At 36.2% G+C, this 27409-nt stretch overlaps 1 protein-coding gene and 1 long non-coding RNA gene across 4 annotated transcripts in view; one reads left to right on the top strand and one right to left on the bottom strand.

Moving 5' to 3' along the window:
- LOC132667598 (uncharacterized) overlaps positions 1-9486 on the bottom strand; it is a 48578-nt gene extending 39092 nt beyond the window's left edge. For all 3 annotated transcript variants that reach the window (XR_009605254.3, XR_009605252.3, XR_009605253.3), the window contains exon 1: positions 9272-9486. This is a non-coding gene — a long non-coding RNA (uncharacterized LOC132667598). The remainder of the gene's footprint in view (positions 1-9271) is intronic.
- The window catches only part of TRDN (triadin), a 388244-nt gene that overhangs the window by 157657 nt on the left and 203178 nt on the right, over positions 1-27409 (top strand). Inside the window, exons 11-13 of the mRNA XM_060616557.3 lie at positions 7730-7734; positions 10061-10114; positions 11370-11429. Coding sequence (XP_060472540.3) covers positions 7730-7734; positions 10061-10114; positions 11370-11429 — 119 coding nt within the window. The remainder of the gene's footprint in view (positions 1-7729; positions 7735-10060; positions 10115-11369; positions 11430-27409) is intronic.

Genomic DNA, 27409 nt, shown 5'->3' with positions numbered 1-27409 from the left:
AGAAGCAAAGAGCATAAAATAATAAAATAGAAATTTGGCCCCAGTTCTTATTCCATTAACTCTATGACACAATGAATTTTATTGAACTTTAGGCCAATATAATATTTTTCTTTGTTTTGTGGTGAAATAAACTTATCTCTTTCAGCAATTTTTGATGAATTGACCTTTAGGTATTAATTTTGATAAAATATATAAACCAAACTACTTTCACTATTTAACTTAGAAACTTAACACAACTAAATGAAATAATGTGTATAACAACTTAGCACATTTTTTAGCACAGTTAGGTACTCAACCATTAATTGCTCTTATTGTTATTATTTTTATCGGGAAATTTCTCTTATATGTATAATAAATCATTAAATATTATGGTAGTTTTAATTGGTATCTCTAGAAAATAATAATGTGTTAGTGGCATTAGTCAGTATATGTGAAACTCTATATAATTTCTTAGTATAGAATTTGGTTCATATCCTGAAGGGTTTTGTACACACAGCTAAAGATTTTATGCCACCTCACAGACTACATGAGCCTGCTAAAGCAATTGAGCAAAGGAGTATGATCAGATTCACATTTTAGATTTATTGCGTCAGCCATAGAAAGAATGGATAGCTGAGCGGTGGAGATGGGGGTCTGGAGATGAGACAATTATAGGAGGCTACTGCTCATGAGGAAAAATTATGCTACTTTTCTTTTGAACAATTCCATTTAACCCTCAAAACAACTCCAAGCAGTACATATGATTTCACATCATTTTAGAATTTAGAGCTGATCAGAGAAATCTAGTAAATTGCCTAGGAGAACACAGCTATAACAGTGATATACAATTGACCTTCAAATAATGTGGAGATCTAAGGCACTGCTCGCCCCCTCCTAGCAGTCACAAATCCATGTATAACTTTTGACTACTAGAAAACTTAAGTATTAATAACCTACTGTTGACTGGAATCCTTATTGATACATAAATAGCTGATAATACATATTTTATATGTATTATATACTGTATTCTTAAAGGAAACTAGAAAAAAGGTTATTAAGAAAATCATAAGAGAGAAAATATATTTATACTACTGCATTTATACTACTGTATATTTATACTCTATTTATTAAAAAAAATCCATTTGTAAGTGAACCAGTGTGATTCAAATGTTGTTCAAGGGTCAACTGTAATTGGAATTAGAAGCCAGGTGTCTCATATCCAGGTTTAGACTGTTTGCATTATTTTAAGACTAGCAATTAAGTGTTAGGGTTGAGCATGATTGCTAAAGTCTGTGTGACCTGAGTAAATGAATGGCATTAAGAAGAAGAACAGGTTTGGAGAGATGATAATGAGCTCAGTTTGGGGCTTGTTGAGTATGTAAGGGTCCCTGGCATATCAAGATGCAGAGGTATGGTGAGACATCCCAGGGCTAGCAAAAAACAGGAAGGCTCTATCAGTCCTAAGCCTGAAGAGGTAGAGGAATGGAGTGGTTTACAAAGCCAAAAGCCCTGTAACTCTAAGAGAGATGCTCAGTCAGAGCTATGTCCTGCATTAAGACAACACATCATCAAAATTCTGTAAAATGATGTGTGTAATATCCTCGATAAGCCTGGAAGGGAATTGGATGATAACTCTTTTTTGTTTATTTTTATTTTTGAGAGAGAGAGAGAGCGCGCGCGCGCGCGCGCGCGCGCACTCACACACACACACACACACACACACACACACACACACACACGAGTGGGGGAGGGGCAGAGGGAGACAGAGACAGAGAGGGACTATCTTAAGCAAGTGGAAGAATGTCAAGAAAAGGGGAAAGAAGAAGGGAAAGAAATGGGAGTTTTTCGTGGATTATGAAATATAAATACATTTTAATAGGAATTAAATATATTTCATAAGAAACTTGTGTCTCTAGAATTTTTCTCTCTTGTCATTTGGTTCTGATTTCCCACCACTGATTATTGGAAAGACTTTTTTTCTGAGACATTTACTTTTTCCTATTGACCTATGTGTAAGGGAAGTTTTTTCTACCCCTACACATCTAACAGTATAGTTAGGGTTGATCTGATTTGACCCTCCAGCAGGAGTGTTTATGGTGGGGATCAAGGGGGTGGCATCCACAAAGCAGGAAAGAGTAAAGGAGCCATTTGTTGATTAGAATCTGTTATTTGTTCTCTCATAACTTTTATCATCGTATCAAGAAAGTAGTTTTTACCCAGTATTTTGATCTATAAAGGAACAGAGAGGAAGTTAAGGATGACGTGGGCTGTGAATATGTGTGAACATGATCTATTAGTAGCTTTCTTATTATGGCATTCTGATTAAAACCTCTCATGCCAGCAAATTTTTCTCATAAAACATTTTATAAAAAATAACTGGATCCCTCCAAAGCTCTACTTTGTAAGTACCAGTATTTCTTTATAAAACATTTATTTGTTATTTGTGTCAGCTTAACCTAAATGTTTCCTCCTCTTAGACGAATTTGTTACAATTCCAAAAGATACTTTTCTTCTTCTCTAGAACAAAATGCATCTTTAAAGCCAGGTCAGTTTTAGCCAAATGGAGTAGAGTCTTGGCAACTGGTAACATAATAAAGGATTTATTGTTTTAATGTTTTTGTTTGATGTAATGTTTTGATGTTTAATGTTATGTTTAATGTTTTAAACATTACACATGTAAAAATTTTTGATCTACTAGAATAGACCTTATATGTGGAAAGAGAAAACAAAAAGTTTTGTTACTACTTTGGTATAGTTCATGAGAGAGGATGGAATTTATGTAGCCCATGAGTTAAAATAAACGCAAATTCAACATATTAAAATGATTACAACTTTAAAGTTGTACTCTTTGAAAGGATACTTGTTTCCTTTTTAATATTGATGTCCATTAGACATATTATTAAAAATGGAAAGGTTTCCATTGAAAATCAGACTTACACACATGTCCAATAACTCTTAGTAATTTTAAAGTCAAATTGTTTTTGAAAATAACTATTCAGTCTTTTTAATTTATTTAGTAAATCAAGTCCTAACTTCTCAAGGATCTGTTATAAAAATAGCAGTATCTTTGAAATGGTGCTATAAGGGGATATATATTTCAATTTTGAATGATAACCAGCTTTTTCTCTAAATATTGATGAATTTGTCACAAAAAGAAAAGTTTAATTTTCTGATGTTTCTAGGCATTCTTTAAAAAAAATAATGTTTATTTATTTTTGAAGGAGAGAGAGACAGAGCATGAGCAGGGAAGGGGCAGAGAGAGGGGGAGACACAGAATCAGAAGCAGGGTCCAGGCTCTGAGAGGTGAGCACAGAGCCCACAGGAGACTTGAACTCACAAACCAAGAGGTCATAACCTAAGCTTAAGTGGGATGTTTAATGGACTGAGACACCCTGGGGGAGGCCCTCTAGGCATTCTTAACATTCCATATGTAATGAAATACTTTTGCAATCCATTTCCAGATACAGATAAATATATATAAAAAAAATTAAGATGAAAATATGGCAAAAGTAATCTCTTGTAAATAATATGATACTGAAAATGAAAAGGTGTTAGAAAACAATCTTATCTTTATGTTTTTCTTACCTTTACTGAAAGACACATTGGAAACATTTACAATAAAAGATCTTAAAGAAGCAATAATTTTGCATAAAAATAAACTTTAAAGGGGTTAAAAGAGCTCTTCCAAAGTCCTTAAATGTGGGGAGCACTAAAAAAATCAAAACAAAACAAAACACAAAACAAAAGAACAAAAAAAATGGAATTGTACTATAGAAAGCTATCCAGGGATGTGTATGAAGAGGGAGAGCTTCTCACTTAGTGAAAGTCAATAAGCTTTGAGCATTTACTTTCTGAAATGTAAAAGCATTGAGGGAAAAAGAAAAACCAGAGTCTGTCTCTCTCATCTCTCTCTCATCTCTCTCTCTCTCTCTCTCTCTCTCTCTCTCACACACACACACACACACACACACACTCACACAGACACTCTGAGGTTGTCTTTGCTCTTGCACTTCTAGGTAGAAAAGTGAAAAAAAAAAAAAAACAGATGTGGCAACCTTCATCTATATAAATATAACCCATTCAAAAGTAATGAAATCACTTATCTAAAAAGCTTTTATCATTTTTGAAAGGTTTGAGGGAAATCTATCTTATCCATTTTAAATATCAAGTTTAATTAACATAAGAAACTTTTTTGCAATTTGAAAGCTATCAAAGAATCTTTCTCTTTGCATTCATTTTTGCATACTAAATTCAGAAGTAGAAAAAAATTTGTCATTATGTCAGAGAACGTCAGCCATAAGGGAGCTGAAAGATAAGTTTGACAACACAAAGCAAAAGCTAGAACTTCTTTTCTGTCTAAGGGTCTGTTCACTTGCAAGTTTTTAATAGAATTAAGTCCACCTCAAGCTTTATTTTCCATTTGCAGCGAGAGCAGGATGTGTTTATCCTCTAGTTTGGACTCCTTGTTATGTCAATTACAGGATTTGGGAAACTGGGCAAGTGTCTTTTTCCTGAGCAGATTTCCTCACAGGTTACAGGAGGTATACAGTTTTTACCTGAGGACCAAGTTAATGCTGACATCTGTAAGGTCAAGTGCTTTATGACCTTAATGAGTGACGTTCCAACCAAACTTAAACACATATGTTTGCCTTGCTCAGACCATACAAAATAATTATGGAGATCCCTTCTCCACAATCCTTTTGAGGCTTAATGAACTGTATTATGGTATCTTGAAAAAGTTTGGACTTACATTGATCAGATCTAGAGTCCTTTGGGACATTTCCTTTGTGAATGGTACTATATCGCTAGGAATTCTCAGCAGCACCTGGGTGGCTCCACCAGTTAAGCATCCAACTCTTGATTACAGCTCAGGTCATGATCTCACAGTTCTCTGGGCTGACAGTGTGGAACCTGTTTGGGATTCTCTCTTTCCCTCTCTGTGCCCCTTCCCTGCTCCAGCTCTCTCTCTCAAAATAAACTTAAAAAAAAAAAAAAAAAAAAGGAGTTTGTAAGAGGTGCCTGCAGGACAGGAGCAGTCACTCTGCACCTCAGTTCCCTCAGCTGGCCGTGGCAATAACACTGGCCACCCTCTGTCCAAACCAGGCTCTACGGGCTATTTCCGACTCAGTCTGTGCTTACTTCCCCCAGAAGTAGCTTTTGCAAGTTTCACATGGCCTTCTTGGTTTTGGGCCTCTGCGATGGTTCCCTTAGATTCTACCTTGAATATCCTTCAAAGTCTTTATTATAATTGTAAACTTCCCCACTTATTCCCATACCTAGTGTTCCCGGAGGGAATCTTTTAACACTATAGACCCTGGCAAGGGGTCTGACATAAGGGAAAATAAACATCTGTTGATTGAGAAAATTGTAATTTTAAAAGTCTCCGGGCAGTCACTGAAAGGTGCGATGGAATTGCTGATTGTGAATTGTTTGTTGTTAATAGCTGATAATGAGAGGAGCTGGCTTCCAAGAATAATTCAGCTATCACTAACAGAAAAGCTAAGGCAAAGACATCGGATTCAGGTTCGGACAGGCCAGTTTAGTTATGCCAGATAATTCAAGTGAAGTCCTTAATTTAGAGAGCTTTGCTGCCATAGCAACCTAATTACAATGTAAAGTGAGGTACTCCTACCAAGATTCTGTAATGTTACATTCCTTCAAGAGTCCCAAATATAATTCAGAGGAAGAAAACAAGGAAAAAAGAAAAATATACATATATTTGTGTTTTATTCTTTTACTTTCTTATTCTTCGATACAAGATCGCAGTCCAATGGGTCACTTAACACCACTCAGTGACAGCCAAAGTTCCTCTTAAAATGTAACTCAGCATCATATAATTTCTCTGCTCGAAACCTCTCAGTGGCTTCTTATCTTACAGTAAAATGGGACAGTCATACCATGAACAACAAATTCTACGTTCAAGGTCTTGGCAGATATTTTTCCTTCGTCTCAAAAGTTCTCCCTGATAGCCCAAAGCTCTCCTGCTGTTTTTCAAGACACTTTTCAAATCTTACCCATTCTAAAAGATTTACACTTCTTCCTTAAAAAAAAAAAATGCAATGCTTCCTTCCACCCTCTTATTCTTTAATCTTCCAAAACAAGCTCTCTTTTCCTGACCCTTATTACCACCTGACATTATATATTCATGTAAATGTATTCATATATATAAATATACATATATATATGAATATATATATAACACGCATATTTATTCAAAGCCTTAAAAACTGACTTTTTCCCACATTTAACATTTTTGAAGCCACAGCAAGGCCAGAGACCATACAGTAGCTATTTACAAAGCTAAAACTTTTTTAAGTTGCCTACTCCCAGCAAAATTAAGAAATAATGCAAGAAGCATGCTTCATTTGGAGAATAAAGGGATACATGGGTGAAGAGGGCCCTAAATATGCTCTACTCATTCCCCTGCCTTTTATGGTTGACAATGGAAGAGTTACTCATAGTTACATAAGGCAGCGGCTACTAATTATAGCGAAACCAAGACTGGAATCCGCTTCATTCCAGCACAGCACCGCTTCATAACATGTTAAACCTACTGATGTACTTTTTTTCCTGAAGTTTCTTAATATAAAGTATTCCAGACACAGCCTCTCTTCATACAGAAAAATAAGAATTCATGTGCATTTTCTTAAATAGATCAATAAATATCGTATCTAGAAAAATTACTGAAGATTCTATGTGGTCAGATTTTTATTGTTTCTAAAATAGCGTAATAGCTACCCGCTGCCAACATTTTATGAACATTCCCTCTGGTCTAGGCACTTCAGCTCAGCGTCTCCATTCTTCACAACAAACCAGCAAAGTAGATTTTATTAGTCCCATTTTTCAAATGAGGACAATGAAATTCAGTGTGTCACAGCACATTGCCCAATTTCCCATAACCAGAAAGGGTCAGAGACAGAATTTAGACCAAGGTCATCCACGCTAGCACCCATGCTTTCTCTCTTGCCTCATGCTTCTGTATGATAACAATGGAGAACTGTAATAATCACTGCTGTCATTGAACTTATCTGCTTGTGTGAAGCTTCCCATGCTCATGGAATGAGTGGGGTTCCAGGCCAACCTTTGCCACTCTAAAGAAATAAAGTGAAAGTGGCAAGACGTGTTGGAATGCATTGTTATAGAACAAACACACCCTTGTTTACATGACTCGGACCAAGAATACATCCATCCTGGCCATAGAAGGTTAGAAGAGAAGCAGCCATCTGGAGTGTAAAATTTGGATACTCCCTACAGTAGAAAAGAAAAGAGGGGACGAACAAAACATAAGTTGAAAATCCAACATTTGCATTTGTTTTCCCATTTTGCTGGGAACAGACATCTTAGAAAGCTTTAGGATTATAATTAACTATTGTTCATTCTCTGGGTTTGAGATGGCATAAAAACATTTAAAAGCAAGAGAAAAGCCCATTGTAAGGGCTTAGAAAGTAAAAAGTAAGTCATTTAATTTTTCTTTCATCTAATGTTAATTTATGCAGAAGCTAATAACATATTTGTGGCTCAGAGCTGCTCCTTGTGGAGAGGATTTCTCTCTCAACCTGCGTTCCTGTGATCCCTGCCATATAGAGCCATCATTTCAGGGCGTATGACACTTTTGCCAGAGAGAGGCAATACACTGATAAGTTCACATTCTACAGACACGTTTAATTGCTACCCCCTCTGAAAACCAATGGTATTAAATGTTCTAACTCTTCTCTAGCTGCCACAAACAAAATAGCCAACAACTTGGAAGAGAGGGTGAGGATGAAATTAAATATTTGGGTGCATAGTCAGGCGGAAAGGGAAGAGTGTTGTTGAATGTTGAGGGAGATAAAAGTCAGGGGAAGGAGTATTTTCATAAAAGAAATTGGCAGGATATTCTGAGCAGGGTATAATTAAATTGTTGTGTCTTTTATAATTCCATTAATTCCACTGCTGCCAAATCACCTATAGAATAGAGACAATAGTGCTTGAAGAAATGCAGAATCTTCAATTTGATGTTTTAAGTGAATTCACCATGAATAAAGTGAGCCCCATAATGACAGCTTAAAGGTCTAATTCATAAAAATGTTATTAAAGTACATTATTTATACCTGCTTTTTTGTGGACTTCTGCTTTTATTCATGACTCTCTCAGTGTATGGCCATAATCACAGGCAGAGTGTAAATGGAAGTATTAATTCAATCTGAACTAAGGCAAGAATACTGTATCACCACAATAAAATTCCAGTTATATTAATTTAAAGGGCAGAATTTATTGCACAAGAGTATTCTCTTTAAAAAAAAATGAAAAGAGTGTCTTCCATCTTATGACCTCAAATATCTACTTTAATTCTGAAGTTCAATGTAAGATTGACTAATTGGCAAGAACTTTTAAATGAAATATTTATTCATCTATATTATGAAACGGAGAGATTTGGATACTGAGTTGTGATCTTATTGTGACTACAGTCTTGCTATTTGATATGGGCTAAGAAATATTTACAAGTAATCTGTATTTTAATTAATCCATATTCTGGCACAAATGTTTAGCAAATGCCAATTCAATTGTCTGGCATATGCATTTATTTAGATAACATGGAAAATACCCTGCTATGTAAAATTTCTCCCAGACAAGCTGAAAGTAATAATACTTAAGTCAAAAGTATCTTTATTCAGAATTTTAAACATGATTTGCATATTTAATATGTATAAACCTTTAGGAAAAGGCAAAGTGGAATTCAAGTGGTTTATTTCTAACTCTGGAACTATCAGAATTGGACTTGTTGACTCTCTACTTCTGACTGGATGGGCTGTAATGGCACACTGCAGACACATTTAGACAGAGTGTGAATATCTTTCTCCCTATGACACCAGCTTATCTCTAGGAGCCATGAAAAGGGGTTCTTTATAAATTATACTTCTAACACTGAAAGTGTTGTCTTTGATCTTGTAGGTAAAAAATCTCTATACCTAAGGGAATGAATTAATTCCTATATTTAATGAGAGGCAGTCATTAGTAGACAATTTCAACATTCATACTAGAACTATGCATTGGATTTCTTCAGCACAGTAACAATCTCATAATATTTCTGGATGATAAAAATCTTTGAATGCTTGGCATCTATATGTGTGAGGAGAGACAAAGGACAGATACAAAGGTGTTTCAAATATAGGTAAATAGCATCACTAATTGAGGATAAGAATTAGTCATCTTCCAACATTAACTGAACTTAGAGCTGCCTCAAACCTAAAAACACTGAATATTCCATTTCAACAACTTCTACATGACTTTGTTATGAAATGAGTACACTCACCAGAACAATGTCCAGAGATGACCAGTTGTTAACAAGGCTGTGGCTAGGCATTTGAGGTTCCCTCTGCCCCTCAGATTAAGATTTCTCAGATCTCTGAAAAATAACTCTTCCACGAGGAAGTCCAGAGCCACCACATGCTGCTCTGTGTGGGACCCAGACTTACTGCAAACCTCTGGGTGCAGAGTGTGAGCACCCTCGTTGATACAACCACTCAGAAAGGGCAGTGGAACTTATGTCCCCAACACACTGCCAGACAGATGTCACCAGGCTCCAAATGCCTGTTGACAAGAAGCAGATTTGACAAACGGTTAAATCAAAATAGATCACATTAATGGCCTCCTGTACTACTTCTAATGAAACTAAACATCTGAAAGGAAAACAAAAAAAAGTATTTCTTTTAGTTTACCTGCAGTATCTTTCCCAGATATGATGTTTTAATTTCATATATTACCATCTTACTTTAGGCACCAAACAATTGCTTGGTTCAGAAAGCTCAAAGGATCTTTTTCATTATTTATAAACAATATTAACAACCTGCAATTTTATGCATTTACTGTGAGCCAGGCACTGTGCGGAGTGCTTTGTAAACATGATCTAACTTTGAGAGGAGTACTATTATTTTACAAATGAGGAAAATAAGGTTTAGTGAGATTAAATCACTTGCTCAAAGTCACAAAGCTATCTGGAGGCAGAAGTGATTTCACAGTAATCCTTCATTCAAATCTTGGTTTTTCCTTTGTATTACATTTTCCTGAAAGAAATATTTTCAATTTTCTTCTCCAGAAAAAGAAGAGGAAAAGAAGAAAGCTGAGAAGAAAGTGACTTCTGAAACAAAAAAGAAAGGTGAACAATTTAAAAACTAACACAGAAACCAATTAATATCCTTTTACAATACTACTCATAAAGCTCTTGTTTTCTAGGAAAGATATTCCCTTAATAATTTTATTGTTATTGTTGTTAGCAGTCTTGAAATTTATAAATATTCTAAATAAGGTTGAATTGATAAATTTTTAAAAAGAAAATTTATGTCTAAACACTTTTCTAAATTGTTACTGATGGAATTTTTTTCTTACTGAGGAGTGGTACTCAGTTCTCTCTCTGCAAATACAAATATGAAGTTCTTATTCAATTCATTCAGTTTAATAAAAAGTGTCTATCAAAAGGGCAACTATTGAATGTATAAGGAAAAAAAAACCTAGTTGATTGATATACTGTATTTTGTTATTTAAAAAAAAATTGTTTTAATGTTTATTTATCCTTAGAGAGAGAGCAAGCATGAACATGAGCAGGGGAGAGGCAGAGAGAAAGGGGGACACAGAATCTGAAGCAGGCTCCAGGCTCTGAGCTCTGAGCTGTCAGAACAGAGCCTGATGGGGACTGGAACTCTTGAACTGCAAGATCATGACCTGAGCCTAGGCTTAACTTACTGAGCCACCCAGGCACCCTTATTAATTTTAGATGGTTGTTTTCAAATAGTGCATCTGAAGTTTCAAGTGAGCTCCAGAGATTTCTGCTTCTGACATGCTTCCAGTGGCTTGATAGCCCAGAGAACTTTCAATATATTCATTTTAATGTCCTTTAGAAAAACTATTGAGGGGCGCCTGGGTGGCTCAGTCGGTTGAGCATCCTACTTCGGCTCAGGTCATGATCTCACGGTCGGTGAGTTCGAGCCCCGCATCGGGCTTTGTGCTGACAGCTCAGAGCCTGGAGCCTGCTTCAGATTCTGTGTCTCCCTCTCTCTCTGACCCTCCCCGTTCATGCTCTGCCTCTCTCTGTCTCAAAAATAAAAAATAAACATTAAAAAAAACTATTGAATAATAGCAAAATTGATAATGGCATGTAATATTTCCATTGTCATGAGAATTTTGTTTTTGAGCTTAGCACAAATTTGCTCCCTTCCTGAGGAGGAAACACAACAGAGGTCCATTTGTGTTAGGAAGGTGCTGGTTTGCTCATATTTGACACTACTGTGGCACGGATTTAGGATTACTCAATAGAAGATGAGTTGGATGCCATAATGGCAGTCACGTGTGCCCCAAAATACATAAGAATTAAACAGACGCCTAAAATGAGTAAAATTTTCTCATTTTACTACCAGAAAAAGAAGCTGTCAAAAAGAAAACCGACAAGGAAACTGCCGTTGATGTGAAAAAAAAAGGTATTGTACTTTGTTTCCTTAGTCAAATTATGTTCACAATGTTTGTTCATGAAAGAAGTTTGGGGCGATGTAAACAAACTGGATATAGGTACTTAAATCTGTGCATGTTCAGGCTGTCAAAGCAAACATTGCACTGGACGAAATTAAACATGCAAGGAAGGCTTTATTCAAGGCTGTTGCAAAAGAGGATAGAGGCCACAACTCATTCTGAACTCAATTTCACTGAAACAAAGAGGAGGAGGGTTTTTAAGAGCTGCAATGGGGTGGAGGGTTTAGGCCATGTGTGTGCTAATGGGCCTGACTCAGAGCAAAAGTAGACTGGTTTCTTAATTTCATGACTGGAGTGCAGTTTTACAGCTTGGAGCAAGGCACTCCAAGGAGTTAGATACTTACTATCCCACAGAAACGGGGAGACTGGGGTACTATTGTTCTTGATGATTACATTTCAAAGGGATGGCTTCCTGCTCCCTGAGAAAGGTATTCTTGAGTTAGAAAACAAGGAAAGAGCGTTTTAAAAAGATTTCTATTTGAAAGGAGCAGAGAAAGAATTTACAATTACAAGTCTTCTGAAGTAATTGCTCTAAGTAAAAGGAGGGTAAGAGCCTAAGGTCAGAAAGAAGCCTGTCTAAAGTTTAGGGAGGCTGAATTCAGAGAACTTTAAGGCCATCCTGGTGAAGACATAATGAAATTGAGAAGAGCTACATAGTATAATAACACCGCTTTGCAAAGCTAAGAAGCTCGGAGAGAGTAATGCAGACCATTAAGAAAGAGCGTTGTACAACAGCTTAGATTTTTGCTTTATACTTAGTCGTGCTTTAATTCTTGCTCAAACATGAATACCAGCTTCTATTCAGGTTAAGCTTAAGTCTAGGTGAAAAAGATAGTTGTCTCACATTATGAGATATTATGGTTTGGTGTTAAGTGTTCTCACCCCCAAATATTTCCTCCACTAGTGTCAGTGATGCTTGAAATTCCACTATTAGAGATATTCCATTCCTTTGAGTTATGAAGGAATTGTCCTCTATTAAGATGCAAATCTCCTAGGCCTGTGTGTATGGGCTAACAAACTAATTCTTCTCAGTTATTAACACTTAAAGTGAATGAGATTTCCAGACCCTTTCTGTGTAATAATAAGCTGGAAACAATGCCCTAGAAAATGGGGTGGTAGGTAAGCTTAAATGAAGGAGAGGTTGAAGAGAGAGCTTCAAGGCAGGCTATTGTGTGGAGAGAGAAGGACTGGGTAGCATCAGTGAAAACGGTTTTCTTCTAGGAAGTAGATAGCTTATCTAGAGGGGAAAAGGTGATGGTGAAGGATCCTGAAAAGGAAGGCCACCGAATGCCAAACTAGATACTAGTTAGTAACAAATAGGGGTTGCAGGAAGTCCCCAACATCATGCTGTAAGCAGGGTAAAAAAAAAGTGTAAAGTATTAACAGTTGCATGATTGTATGACTCATGAAATGCTCAAGAAGAGACCTCCAGGTGTTCTGTGGGTCTTAGAACTGATAGCCAAATATTTTACTTTGCATTCAAATTTCCGTTATTAAGGGCATATTATTGTAGAATCTGTTGTATTGTTGAACATTCATTGAGTTTGACTTAAAACTTTCCTTATGCCCCTGGTGAAATACGTACCTTATCATAAAAGAAGGAAAAATGCAATTTTGGCTATTTGATGGCTGCTTGGGTCCATATATCTGTGACATGATTGGGTGCTAAAGGGAAACAAGGTTCTCCTTTCTGGACCATCAGTTTTACCAGGTATTTGAAGAAGAAGTTTTGAATTGAATTGTAATCTCCAAAATATTTGTCATATGTTTGCAAATGCAAAATCAGAAAATACTTTTGGCAAAACTCAGTGATGTGCATGGTTGTCGTTTTAGTTTGGTTTTAGTTTTTTAGGAGAAAGGCAACATGCCTTATGGACAGTGAGTGATGGGAAAATTTGATATTTCTCTGCTACTGGGAGACCTGTGTTATTAGCCCAGCAGTCATGTCAGAGTGAGGTTATGTACCACTGGCAACAGAACTGATTATGCCAATATCACTCCCCACAAGGTCAGGCTCATCCATTCACTGCCTACAAGGCCAGTGCTCATGTGCTCATCCACTGAAACAGAACTAACTGGGTGGTTGCTCAGCATACCTGGGGAAGGCTGCTCAGCTAGCGTTGAAAAGCAAGTTTGTCCTTCTTGGAACCAGTTTCCCGTGTGTTTATTTGTTCGTATGTTCACTGTTGATGACACAAAATACTGTTGGATCTTAAAAATTAGTTCAACTTCCTAATGAAAATATGTGCAAATTGTTTGTTTATAAGCTCTTAACCCTCCAATACACTCAAAATTGTGTGTGTGTGTGTGTGTGTGTGTGTGTGTATGTGAGAGAGAGAGAGAGAGAGAGAGAGAGAGAGAGAGAGAGAGGTAGAGAGAGAGAAAGAGAAAGAGAGAGAGACAGAGACACAGAGATTTAATTAATGTTAGTTTATAACTCTTGTTTCTTTTTAGAGTTTAATAATTCTCCAATTGTATTTTCATGTGAGAGGCAATATGGTTTAAAAGCAGCCAGTTTGAAATGTGACAATAGTAATTTCTAGAGATAACGAAAGAAATTGAAAATAATCTGAAATCTTGAAGAGCTGGGGCACATATGTCATTTCTTCCTAAAATAGTCAGAGGAATATAGCAGAGTGTCCGATGTCACTACTCTAGCCCCAAAGAGTAGAAAATTTACAAAGCATAAGATATGCCTAGATACTTATGGGATTTACCACGATATTTTATTATATTTATATTGACTTTTGTATTATTTACATTTATATAACATATAAAGTTACTTACATATTATATTGTTATTTTATTTTATTACATGTATATTTTATAATTATGTAGATGCAAATGAACCTGAGACATAAATTCTATGATAAATGAGCCTCTACTGCCTGAAACTAGTAAATCACACTTTGCAAATGATCTATGCTATGGAAAATGAGGGTGGGATTTTACATGATATAAAATTGCCAGTTCACAAGTTAATAATGGTTGAAACAGGGTAATTGGTGCATCCAGGTTCATGATAATAATCTCTTATTTTGTATATGTTTCAAATTGTCCTGGTACAAACAAATATGTGCCACTTATAAAACACTGTATGAAATGGCAAAAAATAGTCACCAGGATATTTTTACAATGTTATGAGGTAAGTTTCAGTCTGAACACCATGGAAAACGCAATCAAGAAAGGAAATAAAAACCTTTAGAAAATATCTCCCTGTGTTTATATGACACTTCAGTGTTAGACATACAAACCACTCAAGGTAGACAAGCAGAAGGACTTCCATCCAGGAAAGTGGACACAGCACAGTTGTTGGAAGCACCGGAAGAACACTGAAATCAAGGAGCTGTTACTATATTACTGAGCATCAAGGCCTGTGAGTTGGTCAGGAAGTGGCTTCACTCATCAAAGCTGCCTCTTAACACCCACAGACTAGATCCTGGAAATGTTGAGGCCAGCCTAAGCAACTAGCTCACATCAAAGTGACCTGTGCCAAAATTGTCTGCTTCTCAGTCTCCTATAGGTGCATCTAACTGGTAGAATTAAATATACTGCAAGTGAGTCTGGAAGATGCAGGTTTTTGGCATTCCATGTTTTCCATCTGGAAGGAGGATTAAATGGAAGTTAAAAGAGGCCATCTAAGGTATCTATAATAAAGATACAGAAATGTTTTATAAGATAAAACTCACATAATAAAAGAAGGTTTTTGAAGGCCTGAATTACACAAAGATGGGTCAATCAAGCAACATGATAAAAATGTGGCAGTTTACATGCTCATAAGACATAGTCAAATATAGTTTGTGTTATTCTTTACCTAAACTGTAGATAAAAGACATTCTTCATCACTTTATTTCACAAAATGATATTTTTGAAGAAATAATGTTCTTAGTGCTTGATGAGGTTATAATGGTTAAAAAATTAACAAGTTGCTTTCCTTATAATGAAACAATTATAACCTGGAGAAAAAACATAAACCAGGATAGAATAAGATCAAAACTATGATTCATTTCTTTCAGATTGGCATTTCTGGAGTTATAAGTTATCATAAATTTTTTGGACTTAGATTCATTACCACCCTATAACGTTTACAAGCCTATTAATTATGAAGATAATTTTGACTTGATAACTGATAGATAATGGTGTAAAATGATGTTTCATTATCACACTTTGCAACATGACTTTTTTCCCAAGAATTATCTGAATAAGAGTATAAACTATAAGAAAGATCCTGAAAAAACATACTAGTTTCTCTGGAATAGCTGCTAGAAAAGGACAAATTCACTCATCCATGTATTCTTGCATGCATTCTTATAAAAAATATTCACTTAATGTCTACCATATACCAGCCATTGTGCCAGGTGCTGAGTACACAGAGGTAGATAACTGAACATAAACCCTAACAGAGTTTACATTTTGATAAAGGAGGCACACAGTGAACATGATGTCCATAAGTCCACCTTGGGATAAGGGCCATAGGAGAAACAAATTTGAGGCAGTTAGGAGAAAGCAATGAGTGGGGATAGGGAGCTATTTAAATAGATAAGCTTGTTAGAGCAGGCTTTTCTAAGAGACAGCATGTAACCTGTCAGGGGGCTCGATCCCATGAACCATGAGATCATGACCTGAACCAAAATCAGGAGTTGGATGCTTAACCAATGAGCCACCCAGGCACCCCTTTAAGAGACAGCATTTAAACTGGAATCTGATATATTGTCAGGATCCAGCCATTGATGTGTGCATCTTTATGTGATGTGTGAATGTGGTATGTATGTGTGTGTGTGTGTGATAGATGTATATGTGCAATATGTATGAGAGGAAGTACAAGGGGTCAGAATATATAGGGACATATGTAAGTGTTTATTAAAAGTATAATAGGAAACACGAAGGATATTAGCAGTGTAGAAAAACATTTTCATTTATACTTTACACAAGTATATACTCATTTTGAAAATGGGTTAGAGGGAGAAAAAGAAGAGGTAAGCCAATTAAAAGATGGGATCATTTACTGAGATGAGGAAGCTTATCTGGGGAACAACTGTGATAGAAACAATCTAGTTTCCTCTTGAGTATGTTAAGTTTCAAGTGTATGTGACATATTATTCACATTTTATATCAGGAACTATTTTAGCTGTTTTTTGATACTAACTCATTCAATCCTTATAATAAGTGAATAAATAAACTGTTCTAATCCTCATTATAAATTGAGTAACCTAAGACACAGAAAGGTTAAGTAACTTGCCCAGGGTCACACAGTTAGTAAATGTCAGGGCCAGGATATTAATCCATCTACTCTACTCTAAAAAGGCAGTTAAATACATAGGTCTGGATTTCAGAGGGGATTCTGAAGTAAAGCGACATATACAGAAATCCATATAGATCGTATTTGTTTCTCTGGGAATAGATGAGATTACCCAGAGAGATTGTGTCAAAAGAAATAGAGAATAGAATACAGAATGAAGACCTGTGGAATTCCAACATGTAGAGATTAGATAATGGAAAATAAAGCAGAAGAGGCTGAAAGAACTGCTAGAGAGATTAAAGGAAAAGGAAAAGAGTTTGGTATTAGAGACATTTCAGAAATGGATGTTTCAAGAATCGTGAAGTTATCAGCCTTGTGAATGTTACTTAAAAGCTGTGACACAAGGGCAGGAAAGACAAGAGCACTTCCTATAGAGTGAAGGAATAAAACCAGATTGCAGTGGAGGCACAAAAATGAAGAGGAAAGCAGTGATTTTTTTTTTTTAAATTGTGTCTGCATAAAGGAGGAAAGAGTCTTTTTTGTATTGTTTAGTTTTGTTTTGGGAGGTGAATTTGGAAGCTGTGGACATCAACACAATTTGAGAGACTGATGCTCAAAAGGACAAGGTATGAGTGGAAATCTAAGAATTAATCGAGAATTCATTGTTTGATGAGCATATGGGTGAAAAAATAATCTGCTTTTTTTGAGATAATACCACGATGCTCCAGTAGTCAAAACCTGGTGTTTTCAAGTTATGAAGAAGAATCTATCTAGATTGTCGTATAAAAAGAAGCATGCATTTGAAGATATACATGAAGATTAGGCAGCTCTGGTGATAAAACTAAAACTCCAATAATAAATACATTCTGAGTTGAAAGCCTTGGTTTTAGAGATAGACATATCAAAATGTCCTTGATGTTCACTGAATAGGAAAGGGTAAGTTTGTGAAATGTACTTTAATGTTTTTTAAAGAATTATTCATTCATAAAAAACAACTCATAAGGCTTGTGCTGTGTTAAAGTATGCAACCATATATATTTCCACAGAATATTTTCAATGATTGTTTGAGGCGAATACAATTAAATTCTGCACAAACTAAAATCTTTGACTATTTTATTTCTCTATATAAGATCTACTTTTGTCATTGAGAAATTGTAAATGATACTTTACAGAAGCTTATAGCTTGGAATATGTCATTAAGTTTTATGCCTACCAGACATAGAATAGCATCTATTTTACTTCATGAATCTTTTGTAATGGATTGTTCGAGCTACTAGAGCTCAAAATAATTTACATGGCAGATTGCAGACCACTAAAATAAATTTATGTGTAATTAAAAGTAACTTCCTATATATATGTACAGATAAAGATAATACATAGCATCTTTCCAATGTTTTCACTTTTAAGTTTTAGTTTAAAAGAGCAAACTTCTATTTTCCATACTTGTATTTTGAGATGATTAATTATAGGTGTTTATGCTCACCCCATCTCTTCCTCTACTTGAAAAACACTTGGTTTTAGAAAGTTATGTTATATTTGAATTTTGTATTTTATGCATATGTATTTGGGTAGAATTTAACAAACACATCAGCTAAACATTATTTGTTACTCTTTGAAACCTAGATTAATTTTTTCCAGAATTCTATAAATTTTGCAGTAATCTACCAGCTAATATCAAGTTAAAAAAATAGGTACTTCACACATTTTTGAGTGATATTCAGACAGTTATATTAATGCATGCCCTAAATGAAATTATTAAAGAATTTGTTCAGGCAGGTAAATAATGAGTTATCTGGCACAAACAGACTTGATCAAATTAGTAATTCCCAGCCTTGATGTAGGGGTACTCTGTAATTACAAGGCAACCGTATATTCCTTTAAAATTAGCTTTTTGTTCCCAAATAGATCAGGCCGCAAGTCCAAGTTCAGGTGATGGCAGCTTGACTATATTAAAAACATTTACAATGCTTGAATTGCCTTGAAGGCAAAAGAATATATTTTCAAAGTGTTTTGTAATCACAGAAATGTAAGACAATAGTTGCTTATTCTCTACAGGGCAAGGGATTTTGTGATGGAATAATACAAGAACGTCTGCTGACTTTTTACTTAATAATGATATCTTTGATTACCTCTTATATCACATCTCAATTAGCAGGATAGAAGCTAAACTGCTTCAGAAAAGGTGAGAGAGAATTAATATCATGCCATGCTGTGGGATCTCTGGGATAATGCTCCACGTTCTAGCTTTTGGTTTCAACAATACAAAAGTGTGTCTGGGTCGAATGCAAACAAGAAGTAAATGCATTTTGATATTTATTTTATTTTATTTTATTTTATTTTGAGAGAGAGAATGAGTGCAAGTGGGGGAGAGGGGAAGAGGGAGAGAGAGAGGGAATCTTAAGCAGGCTCCATGCTCAGTGCGGAACCTGACTCAGGATTCAATCCCATGACTGGGTGATCATGAGCTGAATCAAAATCAAGAGTCAGATGTTCAACTGACTGAGCCACTCAGGCACTCCAAGGCATTTTGGTTTAAAAAAGAATTTAGAGACAGTAGTGAACGTGGTGGAGAAGTAGAGGGACCCGAAGTTCCTTCATCCCTCAAACTCAGCAGTATTGAGTCCAGAAGACTTGTAATTCCAGGAAACCAGACTACAGAGTGACAGAAACATCTCCAGGGGCCCACCAGGACAACTTGGCAGACGATAGGTGTATGATAGTGAAATGGGACAGATAAAACGGGTGGCGTAGGCATGGAGGGGAGTGATCCCCTTCTGTGGAGAGACAAAAGGAAGAGAATGAGAGGCTATGGAAGTGTAGGATTGTACTTGGACATGGGAAAAACCACAGACCAGGGAATGGAAAAAGTGGAGAAAGAACCAATTTCTAACATGATCCAGGTTTGTGGGTCTTTCTCCAGACTGGGGCTGGCCACCCTGTATGCATGCCCAGGGAGGAGGGGAACCAGTCCCGGGCTTGGTAGTGAGCTCAGAGGTGCAGTCTGAGAGACTAGTCCCCTCCCTCCCCTGAGTACTGTGGGAAGAAAGTGTATAGCCTCTTCAAGGACAAAAGACGCTGCAGGTGCCCGACAGCCAGAGGCGCTTTGTTGGCTGCTGGGCAGAGTGGCATTACCCCAGAACCAAGGCCGGTGGAGTGGGATTCTTTAAGACATCAGGGTTTGAATCCCAGCCAAGCACCTGGAGGTGAGGGAGACAGTGGAGTGGGACAAACCGGCTTCACAGGCCCATGAGGCACTGTGAAGAAGGCCTGAACGGAGTGGTCTGGAACACCCAGTCTGGGGAGGAGAGACTGGAGTGTTGCCATTTTTCTCCCCATCACCTACAAGGAGGGGCTTCAGGGAACAAGACAGGGGGCCCACAGTGGAGGCAGGACCACCTATACCAAACCATGCCCCTCTGTGCCTGGTAACTGCACATCTAACAGAGCAAGATTCACACTGACTGAGCCAGACAGTCCCTCCTCCAGACTAGCACAGCCACAGGTTCCAAGGCACCGTCAGATATTGGTCCAGTGGTTTTGCATTTTCTGATTTGATTCTTGGTCAATTCTTATTTTATATCCATATATATATATTTTTTCTTGTTTTCTTCTTATTACTTCCCTTCTCTATTCTGGTTGTTGGTTTGTTTAAGCAGACATTTTTAATCTAATTCTTTTCACACCTCTTCTGTATCTCCTTCTTCTTTATTTTCCTCTCTGTCTCTCTGTCTCTCTCTCTCTGTGTCACTGTCTTTCTCTCTGGAATAAGCTGTATAGCTTCTCCGATTCTCTGCCTTGTAAATTTTTTTTCTTTCTTCTTTCCTTTTTCCCCAGCCCTGTCTTTTTGTATGGGATAAGGCATCTCCACTACCACCCTCCCCTTTTAAATTTTTTTTTCCAGGGTTACTTCAATGAAAAAAATCAAAGCACACCTGGTGGAAGGTCCAAACCACCACTACAAGTAGGGAGATAAAGCAACCAGAGTCACAATAACATAAAGCATGCAACACATTCCAAAAACACCTCCTGAAGGGCCAGGCCCTGGACAGTGTATGACTTTTAATATAGTAGTTTTTGCAGGTGCAGGGCACATAAGCTATTTTCACATACAAAGGACAGAAAACTATCCAAAATGTTGAAATAGAAGAATTCTCCTCAAAAGAAATTCCAGGAAGAAATGACAGAAAATTCTTCAAACAGATATAAAAAATATATCTGAACGAGAATTTAGAAAAATAGTCATAAGATTAATAGCTGGGCTTGAAAAACAGCATAGAAGACAGAAGAGAATTTATTACTGCAGAGATCAAGAAACTAAGAAATAGTCATGATTAATTAAGAAATGTTGTAAATGAGGTGCAAAATAAACTAGATGCAGTGACAGCAAGGTTGGAGGAAGCAAAGGGGAGACTAAGTGAAATATAAGATAAAATTATGGAAAAAGATGAAGCCGAGAAAAAGAGATAAGAAAATACTAGACCATGAAGAAAAAATTAGAGAACTAAGTGATTCAATAAAACGTAATAATATCCATGTCACAGGAGTTCCAGAAGAAGAAAAGAGAGAGAAAGGGGCATAAGGTTTGCTTGAACAAATTATAGCTGAGAACTTCCCTAATCTGGGAAAGGAAGCAGACATCCAAATTCAGGAGGCATAGAGAACTCCCTTCAGATTCAACAAGAATAGGTCTTCACTGCTGGCTATCATAGAGAAACGGCAAGATACAAAGACAGAGAATTCTGAAAGCAGCTAGGGACAAATTGGCTTTAATCTACAAGGGTAGACATGTAAGGGTAGTAGCAGACCTGTTCACTTAAACTTGGCAGGCCAGAGAGAGGGGCAGGAAATATTCAGTGTGCTGAACAGGAAAAATATGCAGCCAAGAATCCTTTATCCAGCAAGGCCATCATTCAGAATTGAAAGAGAGATAAAGGCTTTCCCAGACAAACAAAAACTGAAGGAGTTCGTGACCACTAAACCGGCCGGGCAAGAGATCCTAAGGGGGACTCTGTGGGTGGAATGCTGCAAAGATGACAAATGACCAGACACATCACCACAAGCATGAAACCTACAGATAACACAATGACACTAAATCCATATCTTTCAATAATAACTCTGGATGTAAATGGACTAAACGCCTCAGTCAAGGACATAAGGTATCAGAATGGATAAAACAAGAACAAAAACAAAAACAAAACAAAACAAAACAAAAACAAACAAAACCAAGATCCATCTATATCTGTGAGGACACCTTTGGACTGAAAATGAGAGGATGGAGAACACTCTGTCATGCTACTGGAAGTTACAAGAAAGCTGGAGTAGCCATACTTATATCAGACAAACTAGATTTTAAACTAGACTGTAACAAGAGATGAAGAAGGGCATTATATCATAATTACAGGGTCTATCCATCAAGAAGAGTTAACAATTATAAATGTTTATGCTCCCAACTTGATACACCCAAATATATAAATCAATCACACACAAGCAATCTTATTGATAAGAATGTGGTAATTTCAGGGGACTTTAGTATTCCACTCAGAGCAGTGAACAGATTAAGCAGAAATCAATAAAGAAACAATGGCCTTGGGCACCTAGGTGGCTCAGTTGGTTAAGTGTCCGACTTTGGCTTAGGTCATGATCTCACAGTTCGTGAGTTTGGCCTCACATCGGACTTTATGCTGATGGCTCAGAGCCTGGAGCCTGCTTCAGATTCTGTGTCTCCTCTCTCTGCCCCTTTCCTACTTGTGCTGTGTCTCTCTCTCTCTCTCTCTCTAAAAAAATAAATACACATTAAAATAATTTTTAAAAAAAGAAATAAACAATGGCCTTGAATTGATATACTGAACTAGATGGACTTGACAGATATATTCAGAACTTTTCATTCAAAAGCAGCAGAATACACATTCTTCTCAAGTGCACATGGAACATTCTCCAAGATAGATCACATACTGGATCACAAAACAGCTCTCAGTAAATATAAATATAAAATAATTGAGATAATACCATGCATATGTTCAGATCACAACACTATGAAACTTGAAATCAACCACAAGAAAAAATTTGGAAAGCTTCCAAATGCCTGTAGGTTAAAGGACATCCTACTAAAGAATGAATGGGTCAACCAGGCAATTAAAGAAGAAATTAAAAAATATATGGAAGCAAGTGAAAATTAAATAATAATCCAAACCCTTGGTATGTAGCAAAGACAGTCCTAAAAGGAATTTACATTTATATCCAGGCCTATTTCAAGAAACAGGAAAAATCCCAAATACAAATCTAACCACACACCTACAGAAACTAGAAGCAGAACAGCAAAGAAACCCCAAAGCCAGCAGAAGAAGAGAAATAATAAAGATTAGAGCAGAAATAAACAATATAGAATAAAAAAAAAAAACAGTAGAACAGATCAATGAATCTAAGAGCTGTTTTTTTGAAAAAAATAAGCAAAAAGAAAAGAGAGACCCAAATAGATAAAATCACAATTGAAAGAAGAGAGATCACAACGAACACCACAGAAATAAAACAATGGTTAGAGAATATTATGAAAAATTATATGCCAACAAACTAGACAATCTGGAAGAAATAGACGAATTCCTAGACCACCATGCACTACCAAAACTCAAATGGGAAGAAATAGAAAATTTGAACAGACCCATAGCCAGTGAAGAAATTGAATCAGTTATCAAAAATCTCCTAACTAAGAAGAGTCCTGGGCAAGATGGCTTCCTAGGGGAATTCTACCAGATATTTAAAGCAGAATTAATACCTATCCCTCTAAAGCTATTCCAAAAATTAGAAAATGGAAGGAAAGCATCTGGACTCATTCTACGAAGCCAGAAATACTTTGATTCCCAAACCAGAGACCCCAATGAAAAGGAGAATTACAGGCCAATATTCCTGTTGAAAATAGATGCAAAAAATCTCAACAAGATATAAGGAAATCAAATTCAACAATGTATTAAAAGAATTATTCACCATGTCCAAGTGGGATTCATTATTGCACTGCATGGCTGGTTCAATATTCACAAATCAATCAATGTGATATGTCACATTAATAGAAGAAAGGATAAGAACCATATGATCCTGTTAATAGAAAAAAACATTTGACAGAAAAAAAACATTTGACAGAAAAAAACATTTGACAAAATACAGCATCCTTTATTAATAAAACTCTCAAGAAAGCTGGGATAGAAAGAACATACCTTAACATCATAAGAGCCATATATGAAAAGCCCACAGCTAATATCATCCTCAATGAAAAACTGAGAGCTTTCTCCCTGAGATCAGGAAGGTGACAGAAATGTCTACTCTCACCACTGTTGTTTAACATAGCATTGGAAGTCCTAGCCTCAGCAATCAGACAACACAATGAAATAAAAGGCATACAAATTGGCAAAAAAAAAAAAAAAAAGAGGTCAAACGTTCACTCTTCGCAGATGACGTGATACTCTGCATGGAAAACCTGAAAGACTCCACAAGAAACCTTCTAGAACTGATTCGGCAAAATCGCAGCAAAATCAATGAATCTGTGAGATTCAAAATCAATGAAACTGTGAGATCATGACCTAAGCCAAAGTCGGACACTTAACCAACTGAGCCACCTAGGTGCCCCAAGGCCATTGTTTTTTAATTGATTTCTGCCTAGATAATCTGTTTACTGCTATGAGTCGGCAAAATCAATGTACAGAAATTGGTTGCATTTCTCTACACCAATAATGAAGCAATAGAAAGAGAAATCAAGAAACTGACCCCATTTAAAATTGCACCAAGAACCATAAACTACCTAGGAATAAACCTAACCAAGATGTAAAAGATCTGTTTGCTGAAAACTATAGAAATCTTATGAAAGAAATGGAAGACACAAAGAAATGGAAAAACATTCTATGTTCCTGGATTGGAAGAAAAATATTGTTAAAATGTCAATACTGCCCAAAGCAGTCTACATATTCAATGCAATGCCAATCAAAATTGCACCAGCATTCTTCTCAGAGCTAGAACAATCATAAAATTTGTATGGAACTACAAAAAACCACAAATAACCAAAGTAATGTTGAAAAAGAAAACCAAAGCAGGAGGCATCAACAATCCCAGACTTTAGCCTCTACTACAAACCTGTAATCAAGACAGTATATTGTATGACACAAAAACAGACACATAGACCAATGGAATAGAATAGAGAACCCAGAATTGGACCCACAAATGTATGGCCAACTAATCTTTGACACAGTAGGAAATAGTATCCAGTGGAAAAAAGACAGTCTCTTCAACAAATGGTGCTGGGAGAACTGGACAGCAACATGCAGAAGAATGAAACTGGACTGCTTTCTTGCACCATACAGAAAAATAAACTCAAAATGGATGAAAGATCTATGTGAGACAGGAAACCATCAAAACCCAAGAGGAGAAAACAGGCAACAACCTCTTTGACCTTAGCCGCAGCAACTTTTTACTTGACACATCTCTGAAGGCAAGGGAAATAAAAGCAAAAATGAACTATTGGGACCTTATCAATATAAAAAGCTTCTGCACTGCAAAGGAAACAATAAACAAAACTAAAAAGCAACTGACAGAATGGAGGAAGATATTTGCAAATGACGTATTGGATAAAGAATTAGTATCCAAAATCTATAAAGAATTTATCAATCTCACTCCAGAAAAACAAACAATCCAGTGAAGAAATGGGCAGAAGAAGTGAATAGACACTTTTCCAAAGAAGATATCCAGATGGCGATTAATAGGCACATGAAAAGATGCTCAACATCACTTATCATGAGGTAAATACAACTCAAAACCACATTGAGATACCATCACATCGGTCAGAGTGGCTAAAATTAACAATTCAGGAAACAACAGATGTTGGTGGGGATGTGGAGAAATGGGAGCCCTCTTGCACTGCTGGTGGGAATGCAATCTGGTGCAGCCACTCTGGAAAACAGTGTGGAGATTCCTCAAAAAATTAAAAATGGAATTACCTTACAACCCAGCAATAGCACTATTAGGAATTTATCCAAAGGATACAGGAGTGCTAATTCATAGGGGCACATGTACCCCAATGTGTATAGCAGCGCTTTCAACAATAGGTAAATTATGGGAAGATCCCGATGTCCATCATCTGATGAATGGATAAAGATGTGGTTTATATATATACAGTGGAATACTACCTGGCAATGAGAAAGAATGAAATCCTGACATTTGTAGCAACGTGTATAGAATTGGAGAGTATTATGCTAAGTGAAATAAGTCAGTCAGAGAAAAACAGGTATCCTATGTTTTCACTCATATGTGGAATTTGAGAAACAACAGAAGACCATGGGGGAAGAGAAGGGGAAATAATCGTTTCAAACAGAGAGGGAGGCAAACCATAGTAGAGTCTTAAATATAGAGAACAAACTGAGAGTTGAAGGGGCATGTGGGGGAGAGGGGGAAATGGATGATGGACATTGAGGAGGGCACTTATTGGATGAGCACTGGGCATTGTATACAAACAATTAATCAAACAAAGCCAAGAGCACATTGTATACACTATATGTTAGCTAACTTGACAATGAATTGTATTTAAAAAATGATAATAATTAAAAATAATAAAAAATGAAAAAGAATTTAAAATACATCTTAAAACTCAGAATGGAAAAGGTTTATATTAAAACTTATTTAAGCCTGGAAAAAAGGGACTGGTATACAAGTGACTAATTTCAATCTTCTTAACACCTACTATGGAGAATCAGAACTACCCTCCCAGTGAAGACAGAAATAAAATAAGCCCTAAATTTGAGTATGAGGGAGTTGTGTTACATTTTGTGAAATACTTTCAAGAGGGAGGATTAAAATACATTTGAGAAAGAACCAGTAAATAGACTATGAATATTTCTTCTTTGTTTGCATGGACATATTGACATTTTAAGTATTTCCTGTACCCATCTTAGATACATTCTTTTTAACTGCAGTTTATATTCAGAATGAATTGTTTTCTGAAAAAAATATAAGAAATAAAATAATTTAATTTAACATTAAAATAAGTGGTCTCTTGCAAACATCATAGATTAAATTTTAATGAGAAGATTATGCAGAGTGGTACAGGAAGTGAGATATCAATTAGAAACAAGTTTTTTTTTAATTAGAAAATTTGGGGGTATTTGGACCAATTTTGGGGGGAATTACACAGCCTGAGTTTTCCTTGTGATCTGAGATAAACATTTAAGCATATAGATGTAGATTCCCACTAATTTTTTTAATTATATGTCCTAACTCTCTATAAGATTTTTCTTTCTGTGAAAGCAAAGCTTAAAAAACATTAAAATGATATTTTCTTCAATTTCAGCTTCTCCTGGGTTACCAAAGCAAAATTTCAAAATAGCTTAGTAAATTGTGTCAATATGTATTCTTTTCATCAAGAGCATTTTTAAACTAGTAACAGTTAAATGTATTCACTATTTTCTCATTTAATCCTTACAACAACTTTTGAGGTAGGGAATATAATGCCTGTTTTATAGAACCCAGAATTGGAACAGTTAAGTAACTTGGCCATGGTCACCAGTGACTAACAGCAGTAGAGACTTCTCCAAAGAAATCCCACTGTCTTTTGCAACCCTTAATTTTTTTTTGTTTTTACCAACAGTAGAAAATGATGATTGTAGATTGCTTTAATGTCTTTTTCCTTTCTTTTTTTTTCCTTTTTTCCTTACATAATTT

Source organism: Panthera onca, chromosome B2 (assembly GCF_046562875.1).
Source record: "Panthera onca isolate mPanOnc1 chromosome B2, mPanOnc1 haplotype 2, whole genome shotgun sequence".
NCBI classification, from domain to species: domain Eukaryota; kingdom Metazoa; phylum Chordata; class Mammalia; order Carnivora; family Felidae; genus Panthera; species Panthera onca.
This window is presented reverse-complemented; position numbering and strand designations above follow the sequence as displayed.